Source organism: Miniopterus schreibersii, assembly GCF_964146895.1.
Source record: "Miniopterus schreibersii genome assembly, chromosome: 6".
NCBI classification, from domain to species: Eukaryota; Metazoa; Chordata; class Mammalia; order Chiroptera; family Miniopteridae; genus Miniopterus; species Miniopterus schreibersii.
In genome coordinates, this window is record NC_138107.1 from 22,038,902 (window position 1) to 22,056,353 (window position 17,452).

At 37.5% G+C, this 17,452-nt stretch overlaps 1 protein-coding gene across 2 annotated transcripts in view; it reads left to right on the forward strand.

The window, feature by feature from the left end:
• Positions 1-6,352: 6,352 nt before the first annotated feature.
• TINAG (tubulointerstitial nephritis antigen) overlaps positions 6,353-17,452 on the forward strand; it is a 72,753-nt gene continuing 61,653 nt past the window's right edge. The window contains exons 1-3 of one of the 2 annotated variants that reach the window (XM_081140382.1): positions 6,353-6,829; positions 13,080-13,143; positions 13,808-13,897. In XM_081140382.1, coding sequence (XP_080996508.1) covers positions 6,475-6,829; positions 13,080-13,143; positions 13,808-13,897 — 509 coding nt within the window. In that variant the 5' untranslated portion in view covers positions 6,353-6,474. The remainder of the gene's footprint in view (positions 6,830-13,079; positions 13,144-13,807; positions 13,898-17,452) is intronic. The other variant, XM_081140383.1, reaches the window with a different exon arrangement.

Consider the following 17,452-nt stretch of genomic DNA (forward strand, 5'->3'; position numbering starts at 1 on the left):
CTCATGCAAGTAATCTGGAACTCACCCTAGGCAACCCCTATTCCCAGCATGGAGGGGAGAAGAGCAGATTCCCAAAGGAAAGTTTATGCTGTTACTTAAAGAATTGTTGGGTGAGCAAAATCAACAACTGACTCACCTTTCTTTCCAAATTTTAAGTCTATATTTACAATGTCCTTGTCATTTAAGTTCCAAAAATAATCTGTCCCCTACCAATTCTCAGTCTAGAAATTCTGTCTACTTTACATGGCAAATAGCCTATGTATTCTTTAAGAATCAATGGAAATGTCATTTTCTTAATATTGCCTTCCCTCATTCCACTAGGAAGGCTTGCCCACTAAATCTCCTACATGTCCCTGTAATAACACTTATCAAGGTTGATTGCACTGATTTTTTTACAAGTTGGCTTCCTTTCTTCAAGCACTAAGATATGTTTAATTATTCTGTGCATCCCCAGAATACAGCAGTGCCTGGAATACATTTGAAATTCAACATATATTTATTTTGAGTAAAAAATAAGTAAATAGAATTGCCTTTCTTCAAAGCATTACACTGTTAGGCCTGCCATTTCATTCTCTGTTTGAGCTTCTATTTCTTATTTTCAGGTGCCTCCTGTGAAATAAGCATTAATTAAACATGTTATTACCTCTAGAGGTAGCTTTTTGCATTTCCCATTGTCCCTGTTTAAATATATTGAAATTAGAAGTTTGATGTGAAAGAAAACTTTGCCCTCACTCAGAAGCAGTAAAGATTTCTTGTAATAACTTTTCTGTTAGCTTTTTCTCCACTGTAATATTTTACTATATATACCCTTGGCCTTCACTCACATTCCTTCATTTTTTTCTTTTTTGGGGGATGGTGGTGGTGTCTTTTCTTGGTCTCGTCATTATGAGGTTTGAAGGCTCCTCCCCTGTCCACAATAAGGCAAAGAATTGCCAGCATAATTTCTGTAGGAGGCCCTTGAATCAGAGTAGAGACCCAATGGGAAATAAAAATGAACTTTTGTTGGGGTTTTTCTCTCTGTCTCTCGTCCTTTCAGGCCCAAATGCATGCATCCTCTTGGCCCATTAGAGGTTTCTTTGGTGCTTGGAGGTTTAAACTGAAGATTCCCTCTGGGCTGTCTTAATCCACAAGGGCACAGGACATAAATCACTGTATTGCACAATTCTATATGGGAAAAACAAAAAATGGCAAAGGAGGCTGAAATTGCTATTGCAAAAAGTGAAAAAAACAAGGGAAAAGTAAATCCAAAGTACCTGTTTAATTATTGTGCAAAATTGCCAAAAGCCTGGACCTGGGCCCAGCATCCTGAGCTATTGTCAGTTGGGGAGCTATTGCAGGATCCTCTTTACCTTTTTATGGATCTGCTATTTTTAATTTCTTTCAGTTTTCTCAACAATGTGTAATTAGAGGTCAAATATGCATTAACTGGCAAACTTCCACAGAAAAGTGGAGTTTCACGTGAGTGTTTTAATAATGCACAGCCAATTGGTTAAAACCCTGTGATCCCTCCCTAGATAACCACCCCTCTCCCATAATCTCTCCACCTCAGGAATCACTGAGTTGCAAAAGGATCTGGAAAGATTATTCATGTCATGGGCCAAATCCAGGCTTTAGTCAGAGGACCAGGTGAACATTTACACAGAAAGGCAGGATGGGGCAGGGAAATGTGCACCAGGCTTGGAATCACATCCCCTTCTACTGACTGTGTGACCTTGGAGTCATCTGAGTCTCAGTCCTTCATCTGTAATTACTAAAATAGGAATAACACAATAATTTTGCCATCATAGACTACTGAAAGGATAAAAGAAATTATGTACACACAGTAATACACAACATGTATTGTGTATTATACAGATATGTTTATATGTATCTATAGAGATGTATATTGTAATAATTAGGTGCAAAATCCTCCAGTCCCCCTCAACAGCCTAATCCAAAGACAACTGTACCTTGTAGACAGATGTTTTATGATTTATTGAAAAGCTTATAAAATTTGAGTTAAGTTAGTGGAGTAAAAATAAGAAGGTAGCTTCATATAATTCCTTGATGGCCCAATGTGTGAAGAAAGAGCATTTGATTCTCAGCAAGTCTTCACCCTGTGTTTTTCTTACGGTCCTCACCAGTCCTCCTCCACACATGGAGCATCCTAGAACTACTCTCAAGGTGAAGAGATCAAGCTCTGAACCCTGAAAGGTGACTTACTATTACTTAAACTACTTCACCAAAGACCACTTACTACCATAGGATGCTTTTGCAAACTCCATAATTCAGAGGGATAATATCTCTAATGATAGAATTTAAGCCAATAAGATAAACTGTCGAGTAAGTCCACCTTCCTGTTATCTCTCTCCTTTTTCTCTCCCCCCTTTCAAGTTTACACTTTGCCTATTTAAACTTTCAATTATAAACATGATTAAAATTTCCATTGTCCAGTAATTTTCATAGCATCTAGCTAAGATACTGTGTTAAGGAAGTTATTTGATTGACTTTACTTTTCCCCACCAAAGCCCAGAAGGCTGCTGATTGCCTTGGCTGTTTTTTGTGTGATGGAGGTTGTAAAAATCCCAAGAAGAGGGACTGTGGGACTTTTCTTTTCTTCTAAAATGTACCTCATCCAAGGAGAATCATCAAGTTGGAAGAGGGCACGGCATGGTGGACTCTAACCTTTGAGTCATACATACCCTATACCCCAAATTTTTGAAAGATCACCCCCCATTTATATGTACTATTGTCATTAGCTAATATCGCAAAGCAACCATTTAATGGAGGTCCATCTGATCAATTTTTATTTCCATCCAATTGCAAGTAAACATGTTATTTTCATGTGTTTCTGATTTCCTGTTAGTTCTTTTAAAATCTTTGTAATATGTGTAAATCAGGGTTTATCAACAGTGGCATGAATCCTTTTGGCCAGAGAATTCTTTGTTGTGGGTTGTGACCTGTGCCTTCTGGGATATTTAGTAGCATTCCCAGCCTCTGTCTACCAGATGCTTATGGAACCTTGATAGTCAGCACAGTAAAAACTCTCCAGACATTGTTCAACTTCTCCTGGGAGGCAAAGTGACCCCCATTGAAAAGTGCTGGTCTAAAGGAATACATTTGTAGTAATACTTGAGCCAATATGTCACTTTCAATGTGAAATTCCTTTGCAGGGATATTTTAGAGCTTTCATCAATTTAGAGAAGGATCATTCGTTAAAGGGAGATATTATAATCAGTAGCTAACACTTACCAGACAGTGATAAATTATGTTATATAACTGTGTGCTGTAAGTAAATAAGTTAGGGCATTATTGGCAGTTCCTCTGCCTATGGAACTCCCCTCTTACCTCAGGATGAGGGCTATGTATGTGTGGATATTCAAGAGAATGCACCCAAGGGTGTGGAGTGGGGCACCTATACACCAGTTCCTCTAGGGATCCTGTAAAGGATGCTTCTGGGCTACAGGGAGGGTGTTAATTCTTCAGCACTTATGGCTTGTTATATAGTGGGGTAAGGGGAGGAGTGGGCTCTGCTCAGTAACTCATAAAGTTGGAATTTCAGCCAGCTTTGTTCTAAATTGGTAAGGATGGTGGGGATATGGGCAGGGTGTCAAGAGTGTCTGTTATAATCCTACTAACAGACTGAAGGAATTGGATTAAAGAGTTTGAAGATGGATTGGAACCAAGAGACAAGTGAAGGAATAGGATAAATGGCCACAGGCAAAAATTATAGGTGGAAGAATTGCTTGAGAACAGGGTGACACCTCATCTTCTGAGCCTGGAGGCAGATGAGAAGGATGACTACAAATGTAGGTAGGTTTATGGGTCTGATGATGGGAAGGTGTGGGATTAACATTTGCTTTTTGGCCTTTTTTGAATAACCTTTGAGAGAAGGTCATTCCTAGAAAGTGATGATCTCTAGTAAGTTAGGAAAGCAGTTTGTAATAGTCACTAAGGAAAATGGGAGGTAACTTAAGAAAAAATATAAGTAGTATTTAAGAGCTTAGCTGAGACAAAAATCTAAAAATGTATGGTGGCACTGATTCTATGGGCTGGTGGATCACCTCCAACAGTACTCAGGAGATGTGGTACAGGGGCAGAAAATGCAAATTGCTAATTCATTCCTGATTGAATAAATGTTTATTGAATGACAAATATGCATGAGGCACTGAGTGCTAGAGAGAAACAACAGACAACTTACAAACAGACAAAATTCTATGATTTTGTAGATCTTATGTTCTGGAGAAAAAATGAGAAAATAAGATCAATAAATAAAATTGTAGTATATTAGTCATAAGCACAGAGAATGGGGATAGGGAGTGTTGGAGCTAGAGACGGGAGTCATTTCAGGTGGGGAATGTAGGCATGGCCTCTCTCAGAAGTTGTGGTTTAAAAGAATACTTGAAAGAGTGAGCTATTGAGCCATGGGGTTATCTGGGATGTGTATTCCAGGCAGAGGACACAACAAATACAAAGGTCCCAAGACAGGGTGTGCCTGGCATGTTGAGGAATGGCAAGAATGCTAGTGGCAATATATACAAGGGGTAAAGTGGTTTAAATTGAGATCTTGGAGATAACAAGGTAGAAGGTCCACCTTGTATAAGGTCTTATGGTCCATAGCTTTTAGGTTGATTCAATGCTAGGAGTTTTGAGGAAAGATGAGGTGTGAGGAGTAGGGAGGAAACAGATTGAGAATGTTGGTGAAAACATATTTTAAATGACCATTGAGAAGGGAAGAAAAGGAGTCCAAGAATGAGCAGATAATTGGGAGCCTTATCAAGAAGGAGAAGAGAATCAGGAATGAATGAAGGCAAAGGAGGAAGGAATTTCAAGATAGAGAGTACACTTACTAATGATAACATTTATTTAGCATGTGGGATGTGCTATAAGTACTGTGTGTATTATTTAATTGAAATTTCCCACTCACCTGATGTGGTAATAAATGTTATTATCCAAATTTTGTAGATAAGAAAAATGAGGCCTAGAGTGACTGAGCCACTTTCCCAAAGACATGCTACTGGCCAGTGGTAAACCTAGGATGTGAACTCTACTAGTCTTACTTAGGCTCCTGTTCTTAACCAATTGTTATACAGGCCAAGTGCTGCACAAGATCTATGTATGATAAGGATGGACACAGGTCTATGGGAACTGGATGTTGGGAGGTCACTGGCAAATGTAGGTGGAAATGTATACAGCGCTTTGCAGTAGTTCAGAGACAGCGCATGACAAGGAAGTGGAGGCAGCCATGTTCAGATTGGATGAGATGAGGGGGTGGGCGGGGGACTATGGAGAGTGAAACCAAGATGATGAAAAATTAAAAAAAGATAAAAAGGAAGGTGCCAGAAGAAAGGGCAACAATGAAGATAAAAGTGTGTGTCCAATAATTTATGGAGGAAGGTTAGGAAACAAGTTTGAAGAGTCAGAATTATGAATTCGCCTTGAAGGGGAAGACCTTGGTTTTATAGAAAAATAACTGAGGACCAAAGAAGCAAATTGTGAATCTCAGGTCATAAAGCCAATTAAACAGTAGATTGGGGAACAGAGTCCAAGTTTTCTGATTGTCAAGACAAGACTTTCCACTAGGCCATCCAACCACCCTTGCTGAATCATCGTCTGCTGGTTACTTATCCCCATCCAAAGGGAGTTATTGTAGTTAATGAGTAAATATAGTATAGCAAAACCCACTGTACACGCACAGTTCTCAGAAACACTAAGGGCATCTTGACCTTTGAGTTTCCTTCACAATTCCCTCCCCCTGCAGCTCTCAGCACAGAGTACTGACTCCTTAATTATAAACTGCCTTCCAGATACCACAGATTCCTACGTTGATGCCAAGTAGGGGGCTCAGGTAAAAAGAACTGTCACCCTCAGGGAATTTCTAGCTGAATTAGGCTCCACTAAGCCTTGAAATCAAAATGCTTTTGGTAGGTAAATGGAGTACAGATTGGGAAATCAAATCAGTGTGTGACTGGGCATGATTTAGAGCAACTATTACTGATATGACAGATCCTAGCAGGCAACCTCATGAGAGCCTGGATTTTAGATGCAATGCAAGTAGATGAAATGAATAATTGTGTTTTTGACTTTTGAATTTCCTATACCTTGTCAGTGGTTGTTGCAGCCATAATTTTGGCCATGCATATTCTCCAGAGGTTTTTGATGTAAGAATTTAGATTTTGGGGGAAACAAGCAGTATTTAATTTTTCACCTATGCATTTATTTGTATGGGGATGAACATTTTTTACATGATATGAAATATAAATTTTTAACTTTGGAGGAATTACAATGGTTTGTTTCTAACACATTATCTTGGACAAACATTTAAATTCTTGGTTAATGTTTAACTACAAGAAGTATACTCAGTTCAAGTCAGGATCAGTATCAGGATTCAGACTGAGTTGTTTTGATGATTAGAATTCAGGCTCCAAGGAGAAACCTCAAGAAGTGATATATTGGATATAACAGAAAGTGGGAGCCATACCTGACCTGTAGAGAATGTGGACTGGATATAAGATCTTAATCTTCTCTTACCTTATTACAGAAATTTGGATGGAGAAACAGTATGTATTTCAAAGAGAAGTGGACCCAGGAGCTGATTTCACTAGGAATCACACCATTTTGGAAGGTACTCGATTCAAAAGAGCCATTTTCACAGGGCAATACTGTAGAAGTTTTGGTTGTTGTGAAGACAGAGATGATGACTGTGTCACTCAGTTCTATGAGGTGAATGCCCTGTGTTACTGTGATAAATTCTGTGAAAGGGAAAATTCTGATTGCTGTCCTGATTACAAGTCATTTTGCCATGAAGAGCAAGAATGGCCTCCTCACACAAAGCCTTGGTATCCAGAAGGTAGGCTTTGGGACTATATTTAAGCATTATTTTTGTTCATAACAAGATCTGTCAGACTTTCTCTTGTTCTCTCTTTCCTCGTCCCTCCTTCCCTCCCTTCCTTCCTTACTTTAAGAGAAAATGAAAAATGAATGTTGTGATCACTAGAATAAATTTCTTTGGATTGTTAAAATTTTTTGGTTTAGATGCAGGTTATGTGAATCATACCAGCACCTTCAGGAAAGTTCTTGCTTGATGATGGTCATGAATGCTGGTCTGAATCCTGTTTTGAACACACACTCGACTTACATAAAAGTCACTGGAAACTCTTTTTTCTTTCTTTGTAAAATGTATTGACCACAGGACCCTCAAGGTTTCTTGAGTGTGATCTCTTAGAGAATCTCATGAAAGTCACATGATCATCTCCAGATTCGTATAATATTTTACTTACTTTTTTGTGGGATTAATGGACCTCCTACCATTAGAATCGGTGGCATTGCAATGCCATTAAAACTATTACAAAAGCAAAATAAAGTCAGCCACTCACCCTGCCTAACTCCAAGTTGATTCTTCATGTGTATTTTTGTTTTGTTTTGTTTTGTTAATCTGGAAGTTTTAAACCATTAAAAACACAGGAGGGCATTGTACTTTCATGGTAAAAGTCTAAGATTGAGTTGATAAATACAAATAATTCATAACAAGAATGATGGTATTTACTATATTGGTCTAATTATAAGAGAATGGCTATAGATTTTGAACAATCAATTTATCCAAGGTTTGTAACAAGACACAAAAACAAAACTCTACTGTTATACTTATATGAGGCCCTATTTCTCTGTCATTCATCTTGTCAATTCTCAGCAGGAATGCAGGTTTAATCAGAGCTCTGTTCTCCTACTATAAATCAGTATAGTGACTAGAAATTACAGTTAGAAGAAAATTTAGAATAAACTAGAATTTGATATCCTTAAAAATCAAGATCTTTTTTCAAAATCTGTGGCCTTCATCCTCAGTGTCATCTTGTTACTAAAAATTGAGGGAATGCTCCCTAAGACAATATATGTATTATGTTAAAATTTCCACAGAAGTGTCATTTATTCCAAGCCTTTGCCTTTATCAGTAAACAGCTCAGCAAACATTTTTTAACCCTAGTAGACACTCTACTAGGAATGGGAGATGTAATTGCCCATCAAAAAAAATTCTTCCCTGAATGTCTCCACTGTGCCAGGCATGGCGCTTAGTTCTGGGACAACAATGGGGAAGAAAAAAGGCAAGATCTTACTTTCATTGAAGTGTCAGTCAAGTTGGTGTGTGTGTGTGTAAGGTATTTAACAAATGCACTGTACAACTGCAAATGGCAATAAAGACTCTGAAACAGGGTGCTGTGAGAAAGTATATCAGAATATAGCAATATGTAAAGTAATATATAAATTTAGCCTGGGAGAGGGAGCAGCAAAGGAAGACATGACATGTAAGCTGAGACTCAAGGAGAGGGGAGAAGGGATCTGACCTGAAGATCCGAGGGCTGCTTCAGATCTGAGACTGAGGACCTTAGTCCAGGAGCTAAAAGGAGGCCAGCATTTCTTGAAAGCAATGGTTGCTGGAGGATTGGGGGTGACATGAGATGAGGTTTGAGAGGTGAGTGGCAGTCAGATTATGGCAGCATTCATAGGTCATAGTAAGGATTTAAGAATTTATTCTGTTCTGAGAAGTCATGGAAGGATGTTAAGTAGGAATAGGGTTAGCTTTGTGAGTGTCGAGTCTAAATATTATGTATAAGCTGCAGTGCTTTGGATGTGCTAAAATGTATTTGAGCTTTCCTTATTTTGGACATATTGCCTCTAGAAAAGTAATTGATACTTCTCCAGTGTTCATTTTTGCTCAAGAGCTAGAATTTTACTAAGACTTTAAGATCATCTTTTAGGTAGAATTTAAGTAGGTATGGTTTTTACTCCATTCATTATGGAGGGAAGCAATTAATCATTTTATTTAGTAGCAAAAAGTTCACATTAGACTATAATTGCTTTCATGAAGGTAATTTTTCTCTTGTTTTATCTTGCTTATGGAAGTAGCTGGTTGAAAGAAAATAGTCCTGCACAATATTGAAAAATCGTGCAAAATTAACTAAAATGAAAAGACAATGGCATGTTATTTCTACTATTTTTTAAATGTATACAGTCTGAGATGTGTTGTTAATTCACTGATCTATTAAATATTATTGTTCAGTTATCTAATAGCATGGCCTTATCTAGCTCTTTTTATTGCAAATATCCCAGGAACTCGTTTTAAACCAGTGACTTAAAACTATGTACACTGTCTTGAGGATTTAAAAAAATCACACCCCTTTTGTATAAACTGGAATTAGAGCATATTGGTAAATATCTTCCTTCTGTGTTTTTTCCCTCATCTCTGATGGTAACTTCTAGTAACTGGAGGATTTCAAATATTAAATACAGAAAACAAGTGATAGTTTGAAACAGAAGCAGAGTGGATTTTCCAGACATAATCTTTCGGTGCAGCAGATCTTAAGCAAAGAGTCTAGTGTACTATCTGCTGTGGACAGCCCGAAGCTAATTTGATTACACAGAACTCATGTTCACGTCGGTAAAAGACGTGTATAAACCACTGACACATTTGAATTGCATGAGGGTAATTTACTCCTCAGCAACCTCCTTAACCAGATTATAATGAAGATAAGTCACTGTTGAAACTCTGCATTACATACTGATAGTTACAAAAATATATATTGGTAAGGAGACATAAACCAATTCATACAACCTCTGTAAGCTTCATGAAGTCTCAGTTCCCTGTCCTTTTAGATGTCTCCACATCTACCTTGCATGAAAAGTTTATTGGAGGGACATGTGATAATATTACAGAGGTAGGACTCTGTTACCCTTACAGTGAGTGTCAGGGAATGAGAAACCCTCCTCCTAGTGTCTGGATACAAGACCTCTTAGAGATCAATTCCAGGGCACCCGGTCTAAGACTAAAGGCTTTGGACCTTAAGAGGTACATATAAATTATGAGGTGTAAGAGTGGAATGCAACTTTAAAATATTTTATGTAGTCTACAGAAATTGAATATTATAAATTTAACCAATAAGAGCTGACTATTTACATCCATTATGCTGACTAACAAGCCACTCATTTTACCAATGAAAAGCCCATTTATCTTGCTTATGGAAGTAGCTGGTTGAAAGAAAACAGTCCTACACAATATTGAAAAATCGTGCAAAATTAACTAAAATGAAAAGTGTCCAAAGACAATGACACAAAATTGTCATTGTACTGACACCATAGTGTTCATCAAAGGATGGATGATGGAGGCACCTGTGGCCGCTGCCCTGGAATCTGGCCTCTCAGCATAGCCACTGCTGGCATGTGGGATCCTGATTAGAGCAGTAACTGCCTTCCCTAGAGTGAAGTTTAGACCAGCACAGATATTATGACACATTATGATGAAGTATTTTAAAATAAATTACAAATGTCTTATTATCTTTTAACAGTTGACCAACTGTTTCACTCTCGGAATATTTTATATTAATGACTGTTAAAGTTGCAAAACTCCCTTAATGTCAATAGTGTTACTTTTTTTAAAAATTGAGATGCTGTATGTGTAACCAATTCAATTAACTCACTATGAGGTGTTTCATACATATTTTGCTGCAAAAATAATGCCACCAGGAATTGTCTTATCTCTCCATCATCATAACTCCAACCAACTTCTATCTGGGTTACTGCATCATTTTCCCCCTCCCCTCCCCCTCCTGTCCTCTTCTCTCTCCTAAAACATCATTTTCCCCCTTCCATCCTGATCAAATATCAGTTTACAAAATATGTTTTTGTAGCTCCCAACTTTGAAAAAGACCCTTTGATTCCATGTTCTTAACCAGCTACTACCTCACTTCTTTCTTTTAATGGCAAACTATCTGAAAGAAACATTTTGCTTCCTGACGTCTGAGTCTCTTATCAACTCATTCCTACAGGATGCCATTTCCTGCTACTTCAATGAAACCTCCCTTGGGAGGGTCATTGACCACTTTCACATTGCTAAATGTAATATTCACATGTCTGGTCTCATTTTCTTGACCTCCCTGCATTATTCTACATTGTTGACCACTTAGGCTTACATGAAATACTTTCTTTTCTTGCTTTCCAAGATTCTACCCACTCCTGAATTTTCTGCCTCCTCATAGGCCACTCCTTCCCAGTTTCCTTTTCTGAATGTCTGTTTGCTGGAGTGTTTTGAACTAGCTTCTGGACCTCTTTTTCTTGCCTATATATAATCTTTCAAATAGACTTATTTTGACTTAAGGCTTTAAAAATATATATGTTGCTGTCTCTCAAACTATGCTTCAGTCTTGACTTAACTCTGAATTTTCATGAGCTACTCTACTTGACGTTCTCTAATAGGATGTTTAACCCAGATTTAATCCAAACCTAAAATAGGCAAAGCAGAACTCTTGATTTCTTGCCACTCTGATCCTTATTTCAGTACCAGCTTTACGGAGTCTGTATTGCTAACACCAAAAAAATCCTAGTGAGGCATCCTTCATTCCTCATTTTCTCATTCCCCAAACTCAACCCATGTCCCATTTGCTTTACCTCCAAATCATGCCCATTTACTTCTCTCTATCCTAGCAGTGTGCAAATCCTTCAGCTCCTGGGAACCCCACCCCAGCTTGCACAGGAGGAGTAAGGTGGGCAGAGGCATTTTGGGCAAAGCCTTATAAGTCACTGTAAAAAGTGGTTTTATTCTAAATTTGATGGAGTACAGGTCAGAGAAGGGATGGTCTTTCCCTTAGAACCTTTATGATTTCTGTTCCCTTTGTCTGCTTAACTGGTCTGATGGACAAGCAAGATCCATGGGGGATGATTAAAGGTCAGCTTTGATTTTACCACCCACTCTCCCTTCAAACTAATCAGAGAAGCACTTCCCTTAACTTTGAGTTAATGTGAACTGTTGCATGAATTTTCTGTTGCTCCTGTATAATAAAAAGTTTTAGGGTCTCTTTAAGTTACAAACATTGTATACATCCATTTATTAAAAGTGCGTAATCCTGGGTAGCAATTAAAACTTTGAACTTGATTTAAAGTTGAATCTTTCCCCTCCTCTTTGCTATATCAAGAAACCTGTAGTCCAGGAGAGAAGTGGTTTCCTTTTCCATGACTATGAAATGTCAAAAATCCATGGGAAAGAGACGGATAGATGCAATTACATTAGAGATTTTAGATTCATTCATTAAACAAAATAGTGACCTGTGAAAACAGATATGTGCTGAAGAGAAGCAGTTGTGAAATGTTTTCTACAAAACAATTTTTTGGAATCAGAGGACAGTTAATTCTATAAGGGGCTTTTGTGGTATTGTGACTGGTAGTTATACATTCTAAGGGTATAGTGTTTTCTAAACATGTAGGCTTTTCCCTAAGATTGAATGACAAAGCAGTTAGAATTCATTTTGTTTAATTAGGGGCCATTGATGTGATCTATCAATTACATGTTTCTGTCAAAAAAAGTTTTCACATGACAAAGTAGTAGATTTTGCTACTTTGCTAATTGAGCATGGATTTTAAATTTGTATAAATTATTTTCTGTAAAGGGATTTAATATATATCCATGGTACTATTTTCACAATATCTTACTGATGGTTTTTATATGATGATAATTCATCACTGATCTCTTTTGAGTAGTTTATATAATCTGATAAACTAGCTAACAAGTAGTAAATAGTTGAAAAAAATTTGCATTTGAAACACAAATAGCAGCAATCTTATTGGTTTCATGAATTTTTCTCCTGATCCAAATCCTAAAGAAAAAATAGAATTTAGTTTTGTCAGATGAATTCAGTGAAACCGTATTATATTCTGTCAAAAACTTTGACCTCCTTACTCTAGTCACATGTAATTAATCACATTCACATATGAGACTCAGATTTTGAAAACTGAGAAATGACAAGTTTATTTCAACACTTTTATGGCTTACCTATTAAAAGACAGTTATTTTTAGTGTGGTTAGTGATTAATTCCTTGATAATGTAGTTTTCATGCTTCACAAATCCTCTCAGTTGGAATATAACATGCAGTTATATGGAATAAACCCAGAAGAATTTGATATATAAACCTTGACACAAACCAGATGTGAATTTCCATGAGGTTGGAACCACATATTTTTGCATAATTGAAAAACAACACAATTTTAGATTACCTGTTGTGTTAAGGCACTTTATTGCTCAATTTAGAATTTTCATTTGTTTACGTTATATTGACAGGTTGCCTTAGAGATGGTCAACACTATGAAGAAGGATCAGTAATTAAAGAAAACTGCAACTTCTGGTAATGGATTTCAGTGGCACGGACTGAATTCTACTGTCTTTGTGTGTGTTTTCTTCAAATAAAAGGAACATCTGTGAAACAAAGCACATTTAAATACAGATAGAAAGAATAATAAGTAATAAGATATCACATATCTGTGGTTTGTATAAGCATATTTAACTTTAATGAATGTTAAAAATCTAATCATGAATATATTTTTTATTGCTTGAGTTTGATGATCATGACAGTGGGCCTGCGTCATACACAGGCTTGCATTAAATATGCCTCTTAATTATAAACATTCTGATATACTGTGGATACATCATGTTTCTTTGAACACAGTAACTGTATATAAAAATAGGCTGCCTTAACAGGATTATCTTGTGGAAAGTTTCCAGTTACAAATACATTGAATCTAGTGTCTAAATTGATTTGTGTTTTTAAACTTCAATGAATGTGTAGTCATTTTATTTATTAATTGCCTGGAGTACAAGATAGGAGCATATTGAATGGTTGCTAATGCATGTGTTATAATATTTTTTTTTTTGCCAAAAATCAAACAGGCATATGGCTAACATTAATCAAGATATGTTTTATGCCTTAAGAATGTGCAACTCTGGTTACTAATTTTGTAAATGCACTCCATTAAGGCCATGCCACTTCTGTAATTTTTATATCTTTATAGCACATGTTCAGGACAGCAATGGGAATGTTCCCAGCATGTATGCCTTGTTGAACCAGAATTAATTGAACATGTCAATAAAGGAGACTACGGGTGAGTGAAATCTTGCTTCATAGGTTTTTGGCACTCCCTGTTACTCCTCAGGTTTCAGACAATGTATTTCCTATCACTTACCTCTAAAAATAGTCATTATTTCCAAAGAAAGAGTGGGGGAAAACAGGGAGGTAGAAAGGCATGTAAAATTGGGATGCACAGAGGTGAATATTAAGTAATTAAACAATAAAAATGCACAAAGAAGAATTATAGAGCATAGTCTTAACTTGTCTAGAAAGGAGCAGTGTCATGGTGTAAGCGAGGAGTGTAGGGGAGCTTTAGTTTGGATAAGTAGTCAGGCAGTCAGGCAGTAGACGTACCTGATGTCTTCGTGTTTACCACCTTAACCTAGGCGCTGTCTGGGCCCAGCCAATCGCGCCTCAGCTCTCCTGGGCAGGGCCTAGCCTTATGGGGGCGGCATTTTATCTTGATGACCCCCCAATAACCAGTCCATCTACACAATTTCACTGACATGGCTGATATCTAGTTAATTTCACTGACAGTTGAGTCAAAAGATAGGTTGAGCCATTTTACTAAAGATGGAGCCAATTGACTAACATAGGAAATAACTGTGCAGTGCTCTTTGAAAGCTTAGTAAATTAGGCGGCTTCTCCACTTACAAAGAGGGAATTAAGATGTAGGTGCTAACACTGGCTTTCTCTATTGAACCGAAAGGAAGAGGGCCTGGTTGGTGTCTGTCTCAGGATTTCTCCACTGCTACTAATCAGATTTTGGAAAAGATTTCACATAAGACGATTTATTGTCAAGCAACCCTAAAAGTGAAGTAATCCTGAAATGAATTTTTAATAATTATAGATATCATTTCCTTCCACATATAAGACACATAAGACATATGTTTCCCAGCACAATGGAAACATTATTTAAATGTACTCAAAATGTTTTCTGGGAAGACACGAAATATAGAAAGTCACATTTGTTGACATTAATAATCTTAAACCTGTATTTTCAGTTCCTCTGTGTGTGTGTGTGTGTGTGTGTGCATATGTTTAATCAATATTTTAGGTGATAATGTATTTTAGGTATTTCTAGGGAAAACTCATAATTTCTGTGGCTGAATGATATTCAAATCATTAAAAGAACAGAAGAGTATGTGTCATCATGAGACATGATCTGTATCAGACTCCTAAAAGGATTCAAATGCTTAGCCTACAAGCACACACTTCCAAGAAGCCATAATATGCATGCAGCCCACCTTTCTACCAGACCCATGAGAAAGCACCGTCTAACACAGTGTAGAAATACAGCACATGTCACAGTGCAGAAGCCGTTGGGAATGCCGCCTTCTTTGGAAGGAAGACTTTCCTTTCCATTATTTGTTGATTGACAGAGTGCTCTAAGGCTATTTAAGTGGCACGGAATTTGCCTTTTAGTAGCAAACATGGATGACTTTAAAAGAATAAAAAGTGAACTGTAATTGGAGCAAAAGGAAATATACACAGACCAAAGGAGGGGAGGGGGGGAGAGTTAAGTAAAAGACACAAGCTATGAAGAAAAAGAGTAAAACTAAAATTCTTTACTGGGGTAAAAGGGGGAGAGGAAGTCCTTGAATTTAAAAGTAAGTTCTAATTCTCAGATATATTCTGTTTCTTCTGTTCAAATTGTTTTTATATGTGAAAATAGAATTATATATCATTTATTAAGTGTTAAATGCTTTTTAGAATAACCTACATACAAATATATACAACCTTTGCTTTAAAACATTTCTTTCTTTTTTTTTTAATATATCTTTGTTGATTTCGGAAAGAGGGAGAGGGAGAGAGAGAGAAACATCAATGATGAGAGTCACTGATCAGCTGCCTCCTGCACACCCCCAACTGGGGATCGAGCCCACACCCCGGCATGTGCCCTGACCGGGAATTGAACCTCAATCTCCTGGATCCTAGGTCGACGCTCAACCGCTGAGCCATGTGGGCCGGGCTAACATATTTATTTCTTGCATCTTGGTAGTGTATTACATCCCAGTCTTTATTCATTCTGCATAATCCACGTCAGTGCTGATTTATTCCCTGTATTATTTTGAATGCTATCAATTAATATTAACACGTTATTTCTTTTGTGGCACTGCTAAGGATATAACTAATTTCTGTCTTAAAGGAATTTATAATCTAGCTGAGGAGTCAACATGTCACACTTTGTAGAAGGATTTCTAATGATAGGGCAGTATATAAGTGCCAAGTTAGTGACTCAAGAAATAGTCAGCATGTTAGTGGAACAAAGGGATATTGATAACTGTTCCAGTTGCCTGATGCTACACAAAAACACCACTCTAGAATTTAGCAGCATAAAACCACAAACTTCATGGTTTACATCAGCAGTTTGGGTGGATGGAGTTAGCTGAGGCTCTTTGCTAGTCTCTCCTGGGATTACTCACGTATCTATAGACATCTGGAACCTCAACTGGGGCTGAATTGTCTAAGAGGGCCTCACCCCCATGTCTAGGGGTTGGTGCTGGTGGTTGGTGGGCCCACATGTCTGCAGCAGGCTAGCCTTAGCTGATTTGCATAATGACAGTCTTCTAGTAAGACATGAGTGGGAGCTGCAAAGGGCCTCTCTTGAGGCCTAAGCTTGAAATTTGCAAAGAATCAATTCTACTTTCTATTGGACAAAGCGAGTCACTGGACCAGCACACATTCAAAGTTTGGGGAACTAGGATCCACCTCTTGATGGAAAGAGCTGCAAAAATTTTGTGGCCATGTTAAATTTATCACATCGCTAAACTTCATTTTTCTTATGAACTCAAAGTCTCATCTGTTGGATAAGTTGGCCTGGGTTTCTCACTGGTTTTTCAAAACCAGCATACATACCTCAGACCAAAAGGGTTAACCTTGGCCTCTCCTTGGTGATTGCTTCCTCCTGCACTTTGTCAACCCACCTAGGAAATTTGAAGTTAGTTTGAGTCTTCTTTTCTCTTCACTCTCAGTCACTAGGCTCTTATAATTCCCACATTTCTTTCAATATTTACCTTCTCTATTCCTTTGATAAATTCAATAGCATTTCTGTATGAAACCTAATTTGAAATGAGTCAACATATCTCTGTTTTCTCACTGACCAAACTCCAGCCAGTCCTTTATACTTTCATGTTCATCCTTCTAAAACAAATGTTTGCCACTCATATTCTTAAAAATCCTCAGTGACACTCCATTGCTTATAAAATAGAATTATATTCCTTAACCATCTGACCCAATGCTTCCTTACTGCCTCATCTTTTACATGTTTTCCAGCCTCTGTCTCCCTAGTCCCTCTCATAACTTAAGCATTAATTTATCTGCTATTCCATAAATCATCTACCCATGTCAAACCTGCATGCTTTGTTCCAGAGTTGCCTTTATTCAGAATAAATGCTCCCTTCTTTCACATCTGGCCACCAAACGCATTATCACCCTTCCAGACTGAGCACTAACGTCGCTTGCTGTAAAAAACAGTACCTACTTCAGGAAGAGCTATGTCAAGAATCCTCTCCTCCGATCATACTTCCACCTACTGCTAATAAATCACATGCACTGAAGTCATTGCTGTCTTTGTTGTCTTTTTAGG